The sequence below is a fragment of the Echiichthys vipera genome (assembly GCF_963691815.1).
Source record: "Echiichthys vipera genome assembly, chromosome: 2".
Taxonomy (NCBI): Eukaryota; Metazoa; Chordata; class Actinopteri; order Perciformes; family Trachinidae; genus Echiichthys; species Echiichthys vipera.
Window position 1 is genome coordinate 2452923 of NC_139827.1, and position 12378 is coordinate 2465300.

A 12378-nucleotide genomic window follows, 5' to 3' on the forward strand; every position below is an offset into this window, starting at 1 on the left:
TTTGACGTTGCTCGCTGGGCGGACCAATGGAACGCTCTCTGTGGCTGGTTGCTAGGAAACGCGTTGTGTCCATGTTGCCGAGGGTAAAGGAAGGAGATGCTATAGACGCTATAGATGTATAACGTGAAATAGTAGAAATTAGAGGTTTATTTAGCACCATTAAACAACAGGGTTAGTTTGTTTGTTTACTGTAGCGTACCCGGAAGTTAGCCACTGCGATGGTGAAGTTGAGGGCGAGGTGTCTGCTTGTCGGTAAGGTTTTGTAGGTTTTACTCCATCCTTCTGCTACTTAGCTACTGTTAGCTCAGCGTAAATAAGTTGTCTTGTGTTTAGTTTTACCCCTAACGTACAAATAACCGTGTTTATTTACGTATCTTGCGGATTCATCAGAGTCAGTGTGTAAATCGGAACAGTTCGTTTCTTCAGTACCACTCAGGTTCACCCTCAGATGTTTGTTTTTGTTTTGTTTTTTCTGTTTAGAAACCTTTATTTTAGATTAAGAACAAAAAGACAATCAGACAAAAATAGATATTCATACAAATAAGACTAGTGTGCAAATAACACATCTAAAATTATGGTTAAATAATATAAATACAATAATAAAGAAGCTAAACAATATAGTGTGTACAATAATACTTCTAAATCAAATCAACCTTTATTTATTTATAAGGCGCTTCTCATACAGAAAAGTATCGCAAGTTACAGCCGAGTTGCAGAGATGTACAGAAAAAGAGAAACATCAAATAAAATCAGGAGAAGAAAGTTAAAAGAACCCAACCCTCCAACAATCATGCACAGAAACATACACAAATGTATATACGTACATTCACACATACACACACAGCCACACTGACACGCAGACACACAGACACACACACTCACACCTACACAAACACTAACACTTGCTGTCATTACTGCATACATTAGTATGTATATATATATATATATATATATATATATATATATATATATATATATATATATATGATAGATTTGAACATTGACAACAATAGTCACAATATGTCACTGTGCGCTCACCTTTAATGTTCATTACAGGGGACGGTGAATCCATGTACGGGTCGATGCTAATACTTAGATGTTGTGCCTGTCATTTGCATCACAAACACACAAAGAAGTCAATGCCGGATGCAGATATTTGACACCAATCAAATGCTGGTAAATCTGGCTTTGTTGGTACTACCAGAGAATCTGGCAATGCTAACGTTCAAGCTCATTGATGACTCTAAAAATTTCCCCATAGGTGTGAATGTGAGTGTGAATGGTTGTCTGTCTCTGTGCGTCTCTATGTGCCCTGCGATATACTGGCGTCCGGTCCAGGGTGGACCCCGCCTCACGCCCAATGTCAGCTGGGATCGGCTCCAGCCCCCTGCGACCCCGACAGGGACAAGCGGTTAAAGATGAATGAATGAATGAAAGCTCTGCCTGGCAGGGAAAGGAATGATAGGAGTGTTAATGGTGAATTGAATTAATGCCTGACTCAGTAAACACACATTTACACACACACACAAACAAGATGAAATCATGAACTCAAACAGACAGATTATGAAATTCTGCCTCTCTTTGTCTAACTCTGTCTGTCTGTCTGTCTCTCTGTCTGTGTGTGTGTGTGTGTGTGCGTGCGTGTGTGTGTGTAGGAGATGCTACAGTGGGGAAAAGCGCCCTTTGCCACATGTTCCACAGTGACAGTACTCTCTTTCAGAAGAACTACAGCATGGTAAGAGCGTTAACACAGATGATATAAAACGGTGCTGATTTGATCTCTGGTGTAATGCTGTCACATGACCCACAGCGAGGGCACATACCCACATCACCCAATAACAACAGAGGGATCAGGGGATGTAAAGATTGGTGCCATTCTGAGTCTCATAGTTTTAGATTCAGGTGCGACGACTGAGGTTTTGAATCGGGTTTGAAGGAGAAACTCATGAAATTTAAATCCTGGCTCTTTGCCACTCCAGGACAGGCACTCATATGTCAGACACACCTTGATCCATGTGCCTCGAAGAGCTGCAATATTAATCCAGTATTCAGTTATTCAGTTCTGCCCGAGATCCCAGAGACTAATCAGTGATGTGATGAGCCAAATGTGCTGCTTTACTTGGCACACTATGACCTAGTCTGCGTTCACAGTAACTTTACAGGAAAGCCCCAGAGTACTCTGTAGAGATAGAGCAGGCGCCACATTAGATATAGACAGTGTGTTTGAGACATAACTACATGTACATGTGGTATAGGGTTTCATTATTAATTACATACAGTCACATGTTTCAAATGCACCCAATCAAACAACAATTTTAGAAGTAGGGAATTCTTGGAATATTCATTCATTCATTCATCTTCAGCCTCTTGTCCCTGTTGGGGTCGCGGGGGACTAGAGCCGATCCCAGCTGACATCGGGCGTGAGGCGGGGTCCACCCTGGACAGGACGCCAGTCTATCACAGGACACATAGAGACGAACAGAGACAGACAACCATTCACACCTACGGGTGATTTAGAGTCATCAATGAACCGAACACCTGCACGTCTTTGGACTGTGGGAGGAAACCGGAGAACCCGGAGAAAACCCACGCAGACACGGGGACAACATGCAAACTCCACACAGAAGGGCCCCAGCCCAGATTCGAACCAGGAACCCTCTTGCTTTGAGGCGACAGCGCTAACCACCACACCACCGTGTTAATATTAATTCATTATTTAAAGTAATTATTCATTATTTTTACCAAGCTGTAATTATTTCATTTACAAACCATTAAGACTAATGATGGTCACTGATAGTGGTGATCATATTTCATGTGTAGTGTATTTAGTGGAACTCCTTGCAGGCTCTTCAAGGACCTGCAGAGGTCTCTGAAGTCTTCCACAGGAATCACCAAAGTGCAAAACTGCATAATGTACCAATTAATGCTGATGCAGAGAAGGCCCAACTGCATTATTTATGCTAATCTGCACACGGGAGGGAAGTGTGTCATTAACCTGACTCTGTGATATATGGGGTCATGGCTGCTCACTGATTCCCTCCGCCAAAGTCTCAAGGGCTGCTGACTAAATGCACGCGCTAACACACGCACAAGTGAATACAGCTGCAGTGCATGCGTTCACTTTTTGAACATAACTGGATGCACACGTTCATTTGTGAGGTTAATATTAAGCCTGTAGCTGGTGAGGGTACAGAACAGGTTGGTCAGTAAATACTGGACAAGAGCCAAGTGTGTGTGTGTGTGTCGGTGTGTGTGTGTGTGTGTGTGTGTGTGTGTGTGTTCAGTTCTTGCTGTGTCAGCAGTATTGGGGGTTCTGGGGTGACAGGAATGTCGATAATTAATACAGCAGGATTCTGGAAAGCCACCAGAACAGGTACTAAACAAGTGCACGCACACACACACACACACACACACACACACACACACACACACACACACACACACACACACACACACACACACACACACACACACACATTGTACAACAGTGTTGAGTTTCTCCATACTGCATAGGCCTATACCCTCTTGCTTGCGATGCTGTGCGTGTCTGCTCATGTTGGACTAGTCGAGTATTAACAAAGTAGGAAGTTGCTGCAATAGTGCTGCATTAAAAAATGAACTAAGAGCAAACAAATATAATTGTCTAAGTATAAAACGTGATGCAGTATAAAACAGGGAAACGTGAAGGCATGACACATCGATCGTGAGAGGAGAAACATGCAGGTTAGCGTGCGCTCCTGCAGATCAGAGCCCTGTGTCCAGCAGAAACCACTTTATTAGCTGGATGCACTGAAACAAATGCTCATGGGACGGTCACGGCCTTTGCTGTTGCTATGCAACTGTTAAAATACCTATTTGAAGCCAGCGGCTTGCCTGATATTGTCTGAAATATATTTAACTTGTTGCTCACTTTGCACAGTGCTTCATGTAAGACGGAAACCACTTCCCAAAACTTTCCCTGTAAAATTTAGAGTTACTATGTATATTTAGTGTTAGATCAGTTTCCATATTGGTAGTTATGGTAACAATAGAAAAAGCAGGAAGTGAGTATCTTCTAGGTTTCAGTTATCTAGTTAAACATTTAGAGAGCTTTAGAAATCAATCAAAAACCACTGGTCAGGTTCACATTTGGTATTTATGGTCCTGAAAGATTCATTTCTAATTCCTTTTTGTCTGTCTTTCCACCTGCCAGAGTAAAACCTGTGACACTTTTGTCAGTTATGTTTTCTGAATCATTTGCTGTGGACATTGTTTTGCTCCCAGGAGATGAACCTTGTTTTGTTTTTTTATGACCCCTGTCGTTCCTTCATGCCAGGTATTTCCACAAATGCACAAGAAATAATACCATCTAATTGGACAGATTGACATGAAATCTAATAAGCGGATATCGGATTGGTACTCGAGCCTTTGTTGGTGTTTCAGTAAGGGTGCACTCACACTGTCCGTCCGTACCGTGCCCAAGCACGCTTCACGGCTAAAGTCTAGTTCGTTTGACCAGTGTGAGTGCAACCATACCGCGGCTAGGAGCGGCACGCTTGCCGTCCACGGACCGTTTGGGAGAGGTGGGCTTTTGTAAAGCACGTCTGCACATGTACGAGCACGAGCGTGCGCACGTGTACGAGAACGAGGCCTACGGTGCCTCTGACGTCATTTCCTGTGCGCTAGTTGGGACGTAAAAAAAAGAAGGAGGGACCATGCGCGGACATTTAAAACAATGGCGGTGAAAGGTTCACGTTGGTGTGATGCGGAGGTGGAGTGTTTACTGCAGATTTGGTCGATGAAAAGATTCAAAAACAGTCGACAAGACGCACAAAAACTCCGAGGTCTACGGAAAGATCTGGAAACAAAGCCACGCATCGCCATGACGTCATCAATGCGTGTGACGTGTTACGGCGTGATGACGTATAGGCAGCAAGAAGCATTCGCCGAGGCCCAGGTAGTGTGAGTACAAACGGGCCTGGAGGGGGGGACAAGTACCCTAAATCCCGGGGCGCGGTACGCACGCACACTGGGAGTGCGCCCTAACAGGACTGAAAAAGTTGGATCGGTGGATCTCTAGTCTTCACGTTGCCTATACACATTTGTACACCACTATAAACACAGCACCTAACACTCATGTAGTTTTCGATCAGTGTTGAACATCTTCTCTCTAAGACTTGACTGCAGGTTGAAACGGGGAACAGTGTGTCCTCTCCAGTACCTAATATGAAAAAGAAACCTGCGCCGTGAAGAGTTACTTCTTGTGTAGATGCCTGCGCCATCCCTCATGTTCTTCAACTTTGGATTCTGAAGGGTAGCGGACACCGTCGGCCATTCTGCTCACGTCCTCCTTTGAAAATGTCAGACGGCCCGTTAGCAATATTCCAAGCTTATTTGTTACTGATAGGCCCTCATTGACATTCCAGCGAGAGGCTTCCTATGCATCACACCAGCTCATTAGGCCGCTCCGAAGTGAGACTGCCGCATCGTGTGTGTGTGTGTGTGTGTACCAACGGATCTTTGTTATGGACTGTGTCTGTGTATGAATCAGGTAAATGTTGTTGAGGTGTGTGTGTGTGTGTTTGTCACGGAGGCAGTGAGTGTGACAAGTATGTGTGTTTTCTGGCATTTGACACGCTCAGTTAAGTGTGGGCTCAGGAGATCAGATCAATTTAGACTTTGGTGCTGATGTGACGGATCCTTGGCTTGCTTCTTCAAGGTCACCACTGATCTCACGCCGGCATCTTCACAGTGGTGAAAGGCAGCCTGCAACCATCCGGTCCACTTAGGACGTCATTAGATCTCCAAGTTTGTGAAGAATGTGCATCTGTGATAAGACCTTGTTTGTCAGATCCATCTTACACTCTACTTTTATATCTAGCTCCTCTGTTGGCCCTGTATTCATAAAAAAAATGTCTCCAAACTCTGCAGTAAAGCTCAAACAGCTGCTCTTTCTTGAAACGACCATTGAGCCGACTCCCAAACCCGTCTGACACCTCAACTTTACACCTCCACCGTACAAGACTCTGGTCATTTTATGGCCCGTCCACACAGAGACGCGTTTTCCTGCAATCGCACAACTTTAGTACGGTTTTATCCATCCACACGCAGCCTGCATTGTCGGAGCCTGAAAACGCCCCCATGGCGTTGGCGTCTGGACGCTGAAACCTTATATTTTGTTAAACGATGTCGTCATGGCCCCACCTCCGACCTCTGACCCCGCGGCGTCACATAACAACAACAGTGCTGCTGCGTGAGAGGACAGAGACGGACCCAGAGACTGTTTACTGAACTGGACTCTGAGCCACATGCATGGGACTGAATGAGGCCCAGCACAGATGTCTCCCTTTTCCCTGATGCTCTGAATAAGGAGCTAAACTGCTCTAGGCTCTGTTTCTAAATCCAGCTCTAAGAAGGTGTGAAAAGTCTCTAAGGGCGGACTCACACTGTCCTCCCGGACCGAGACCCGGACTTTAGGTTACTTGTCCCCCCTCCCTCTCCCCCCCGCGCCCCAGCCCCGTTCTACTCACACTACCTGGGCCTCGGCCAATGCTTCTTGCTGTCCATATGTCATCACGCCGTAACACGTCACACGCATTGATCGCGTGTGTGTGGCTTTGTTTACAAATCTTTCCATAGACCTCAGAGTTTTTGTTCGTCTTGTCGACTGTTTTTGAATATTTTCATCCGACCAAATCTGCAGTAAACACTCCACCTCCGCATCACACCAACGTGAACCTTTCACCACCATTGTTGTTGTTGTTAAATGTCCGCGCATGGTCCGTCCTTCTATTTACATGTCCGAACAGGCGGACATAACGCTACTGCCGTAGGGCTCGTGCTCGTGCTCGTACACGTGCGCACACTCGTGCTCGTACATGTGCAAACGGCTCCGCTAAAGCCCACCTCTTTCAAGCGGGCCGTAGAGGGCCAGCTGGCCGCAGTTGAGCGCGGAGCGGATGCGCTCACACTACTTAAAGGTACTAGACTTTAGCTGAAAAAACGGTTTTGGCCGCAGCCAAAAGGATAGTGTGATCACGCTCTAAATGTAGGGAGAAAGTGGCGCCTGGGAGTGCTTTGGGATGGGGAAGGGGCTCCCAGCAGCACCCTCTGCTCAGTGAGGACACTAACTGCAGAGTGAAGGGTGCATCAGAGTCCAGAACAGCACCAAAGTCTAAACTAAGACCAGAAACAGGGACACGTTTGTCTCTAGGGTGGAGGAGGATTTGGAGAGAAACTCTCCGGTGTTTGGATTCCTGCACAGCGTCTCCCTGTCTCTTCTTCTCCGTTGTCACATCCAGGCCCGGCATGTGAACTACAGCGTTTTGAGCCGGTTTCACTGGTTTCGTGTGGACGCAGATATTTCTCGAGTCGTGGCAGTGTGGACTGTTACGACCGCCTCGAAGGTCGGAGATGCACACAACTTAATATAAGCAAAAAGTAACATTTATTAAATGAAATGTGCAAACAAGGAAACAATGAGGTGTGTGAGTCAGAATCAGGGGTGTGTGAATGCATTGGGGAACATGTGGTGCATGTTGTCAGTGGCTAACAAAGGAAAAACTAAACAAAGGAGTCATGCTCTCGAAGGGAATGCAGGCAAAGAGAGGACTCTGGTCTCTGGAAGGCGGGTTAAATAGGCTGAAGGATTGGCCAGGTGCTCCCAGTTAACTAATCAGCACAAAGAGAGCAGAGCACCAGTACACAAGCAACAGGCTCTGGTCCGTCACAGGGCCAAAAACATACCCTTAGGCTGTCACCAGCCACATCGTTGAGTTCCAGAAATGTAAATGTTTGATCAGAAACAAAATGTAGTATTTTTCTCTGATCACACACATTATAATCCAAATGTTGTCAATCTTAGTTTTGTTTAGGTAAAAGGGCTGTTGAACTACGGTGGCCTCACAGCGAGAGTGCTCCTGGTTCGAATTCCGGCTGGGGCCCTTCTGTGTGGAGTTTTTTCACTCTATTATTATTCATGTTACACACACAGACCCGAAATACACACACATACACAAACAGGACCTATATACATGTGATTACTGGAGAGATGTCAGAGCGAGGGGGTCTACACAGGGACTCGAACCAGCGACCCTTCGGTTCCCAGCCAAGTCACCTATGGACTGAGCTACTGCCGCCAAAGACGTGCAGGTGTTCGGTTCATTGATGACTCTAAATCACCCGTAGGTGTGAATGGTTGTCTGTCTCTGTTCGTCTCTATGTGTCCTGTGATAGACTGGCGTCCTGTCCAGGGTGGACCCCGCCTCACGCCCGATGTCGGCTGAGATCGGCTCCAGCCCCCCCGCGACCCCGACAGGGACAAGAGGCTGAAGATGGATGGGCTGTTGAACGGCTGCTAGCATGTGGACATTCAGCATCTGAGAACAATGAAATCTGTTGTGAAGGCGCTACAATCAGCATTTTTATATTAACGATGTCCACTGGTGTTAATATATGTGGAAGGGGTCGCTCAGTGACAAATCCCCATATCACCCAACTCTGCGGTTCCCCTCGGCTCTGTGGAGCTTTATATAGCCTGCATTCAAAATTACTGAAGGGAAACAACTTCTTGGCGCTGCCAGTGATCTGCCAGAATGACTTACGCACCCCAGCCAAACTATCAGCTTGTGGTAACTGTCAACCCGATAGAAATGTAAAACCTCCACTCTTCGATTTCCCTCAGCCATTCAGACTCTCCCTGTGTGTCTCAATCGGCGTCACTGCTGGGCCCAAAGGGGGCTCGTATCACTCTTATTCATGCTAACGTACTCAAATTAACATCGGGAAAGTGAGGCTGCTTTCAAGGCGAACTAATTAGTGATGCTTATGTTTAGACGTGAACGATAAATCACATCAGACAGTTTCTTGTGCTACAGTGTGTGGTGTCAACTCTGAGTCCTCTCTTCTCTCCTCTTCTCTTCTCTTCTCTTCTCTTCTCTTCTCTGTAAAGCTGTAAAATAAATGTCAGGAACAGAGACAATATATTAATATGATTTGACTAACTGCATTTTTTTCCGTTTTTTCTGAACAAAAGGTACAAAAAGAACTCTTTGCGCCGACTTTCTTTGTAGTGTTCAAGTAGAAAAAGGTTCTCGTGTTGGGAATGCAGCGTTAGCGAGACGAAAACTGAAGAACCAAAAACAATTACGCGCAAAAACGTAGCCGCAAACCACTACAGTGAGGTGCTCCGTACCAAAATCAGCAAATGGCAGGAGCCAGTTGAGGTGGTTCAGGATCATCTGGTAAGGATGAACCCTGGGCGCCTCCCTAGGGAGGTGTTCCAGGCACGTCCAGCTGGGAGGAGGCCTCGGGGAAGACCCAGGACCAGGTGGAGAGATTAGATCTCCACACTGGCCTGGGAACGCCTCAGGATCCCCCAGTTAGAGCTGGTTAATGTGGCCCGGGAAAGGGAAGTTTGGGGTCCCCTGCTAAAGCTGCTGCCCCCGCGACCCGACCCCGGATAAGCGGCTGAAGATGAGATGAGATGAGATGAGACTGACAAAGTTGTTGTTCACAACAAAGAGGGAGACATGAAGCTTCTGGAAGCTCTTTCAGATTTACGTTACAACAGGAGCTATAATTAACATCTCGGTCGTGTTTGTTTGGCAGACAGCCGGAGTGGAGCTGCTGATGAAATGCGTCAACGTCCCGGAGACCAGCGACAGCGTGGTGAGTCCAGCCGCCGTCTTCTCTCAATCATGCGTCTGCCGCAACACTTGAGAGAGTATTTGTTATTATAAAAGTCGCTAAATCACAGAAGGCGGGTGGTGAGAGTTGGAATCTGTCACACCGGGGGGAAGAAACATTAAATATTGTTAGTTTTGTAACAAGAACATTAAAGAAACTGGAAAGCTGGGTCATGACCGAAAGGACGAGGTCGTGGGTACAAGCGGCCGAAATGTGTTTCCTCAGGAGGGGGGCTGGAGTCTCCCTTAGAGAGAGGGGGAAGTTCAGCATCCGTGAGGAACTCGGAGTAGAGCCGCTGCTCCTTTGTGTTGAAAGGAGCCAGTTGAGGTGGTTCAGGATCATCTGGTAAGGATGAACCCTGGGCGCCTCCCTAGGGAGGTGTTCCAGGCACGTCCAGCTGGGAGGAGGCCTCGGGGAAGACCCAGGACCAGGTGGAGAGATTAGATCTCCAGACTGGCCTGGGAACGCCTCAGGATCCCCCAGTTAGAGCTGTTTAATGTGGCCCGGGAAAGGGAAGTTTGGGGTCCCCTGCTGGAGCTGCTGCCCCCGCGACCCGACCCCGGATAAGAAGCTGAAGATGAGATGAGATGACATTGACAGAGTTGTTGTTCACAGCAAAGAGGGAGACATGAAGCTTCTGGAAAGTCTTTACATTACAAAAACAGCATCATAATTAACATCTCAGTCGTGTTTGTTTGGCAGACAGCCGGAGTGGAGCTGCTGATGAAATGCGTCAACGTCCCGGAGACCAGCGACAGCGTGGTGAGTCCAGCCGCCGTCTCCTCTCAATCATGCGTCTGCCGCAACACTTGTGAGAGTATTTGTTGTTATAAAAGTCGCTAAATCACAGACGGTGGGGGGTGAGAGTTGGAATCCATCACTCCGGGAGGAAGAAACATTAAATATTGTTAGTTTTGTAACAAGAACATTAAAGAAACTGGAAAAAAGGACATTTTAAAAGCATGTAATTTCACGTTTAACACCTTTCCCTTTCCTCCTCTTCTCTTTGTCCCCAGGAGCTCTACATCATCGACTCTGCAGGGAAGCAGACGTTAGTGGAAGCCTGCGAGAAAATGGTGACAATGCTTCTCCAGAGTGTTTTTTGTCCATTCGCATGAAACTAGTTCACCATCCGGGGCGAAACCCGAGGGGAGACTGAAGTAGCGTTTATCGTGTCACACGAGTAGAAAGACGTAAGCCGATGTGATGGTAACTTTGTGTCACCGCCCACCGTCTTCCTGTCCACAGTGGGGCGAGGTGTCGTTGCTGTGCCTGGTGTTTGACCTGACCAGCGAGCAGTCTTTTGCCAACTGCAGTCACTGGATGGAGAGAGTCCGCGCTCACGGCCACGGTCGCCACATCCCGGGTAACCAAGAACTTGTAAAACTCTATTCTCTATAATCTATTTCATGGAACTAAAAGTATAAACATTTAAACATGACAACAAATCGAATAGTACAGGTATATTTTTTCAATCGTGTGTGTGTGTGTGTGTGCGCGCGTGTCAGGTGTCCTCGTGGGAAACAAGTCCGACCTGTCTGCTAGAAGGGAGGTCCAGGCTTCCGTGGCCCAGGAATGGGCTCAAAGCCAGGGGTTGGAGTACCACGAGACCTCAGCTGTAAGTATTTATACGTATAAATGGACACTATGTTGTGCTCTCGTTGGGCTCTGTGGGTAAAGTGCACCAAAGGGGTTGATTTGAATTCAGTTATGAGCGGAAAACGGCGTCGCCCATCAGATCTGAGTGTGTTCATGTTCGATTCTTGCAGAAGGAGATGGAGAACTGTGACGCGCCGCTCCTCAGTTTAGCCCGGGCCTTCCACTCCCTCTACCAAGAACGCCGCGAGACCATCCAGAGCCTGAGTCCAGGCTAGAGCTTCCCCAGTCACACACTCACACACACACACACACACACACACACACACACACACACACACACACACACACACACACACACACACACACACACAACCCTATGTTCTGTTGTACCACCCATGCCGCAGAGTAATATTTTGAATGACCGTGAATAAAGATGTTTTTGTATGATATTCAGCGGTTTAGTCGTGTTGTCTCTCATCAAGTCGTTCCTCTTTTTGGACAGATAGTGGGTTTTACTTTGACAGTGATGGCCACAATAGCACTATAAGGGCACACTCACACTGTGTCTCCGTACCGTGCCCAAACAGGTTTCACAGCTAAAGTCTGGTTCGTTTGACCAGTGTGAGTGCAACCGTATCGGGGCCTAGCTGCGGCCAGCTTGCCGTCCACGGCCCGTTTGGGAGAGGTGGGCTTTAGTAAAGCGTGTTTGCACGTGTACGAGCACGAGGCCTACGGCGGTTCTGAGGTCATTTCCTGTGCGCCTGTTGGGACGTAGAAAAAAGAAGGAGGGACCATGCACGGACATTTAAAACAATGGCGGTGAAAGGTTCACGTTGGTGTGATGCGGAGGTGGAGTGTTTACTGCAGATTTGGTCGATGAAAAGATTCAAAAACAGTCGACAAGACGCACAAAAACTAATAAAGGGGGAGGTTGAAACCCGTTGAAAACCAGGAAGGGCCTCATTTGCAGAGGAGAGGATGGAAAAGGAACCTTTCTTCCACGATGAGCTGGAGTCCTAGGGTGTACTCCCACTGTTCCTCCATACCGTGCCCCGTGCTTTAGGGTCCTTGTCCCCCCCTCCAGGCCCGTTTGTACTCACTCTACCTGGGCCT

At 47.2% G+C, this 12378-nt stretch overlaps 1 protein-coding gene across 1 annotated transcript; it reads left to right on the forward strand.

The window, feature by feature from the left end:
* Positions 1-95: 95 nt before the first annotated feature.
* On the forward strand, positions 96-11540 carry ift27 (intraflagellar transport 27 homolog (Chlamydomonas); the record flags this gene model as incomplete). Its single annotated transcript, XM_083926158.1, has 7 exons — positions 96-252; positions 1656-1735; positions 9589-9648; positions 10683-10742; positions 10915-11032; positions 11175-11284; positions 11436-11540. The coding sequence occupies exons 1-7, from the start codon at positions 219-221 to the stop codon at positions 11538-11540; spliced, it is 567 nt and encodes a 188-aa protein (XP_083782284.1). The 5' UTR covers positions 96-218.
* Positions 11541-12378: the final 838 nt, after the last annotated feature.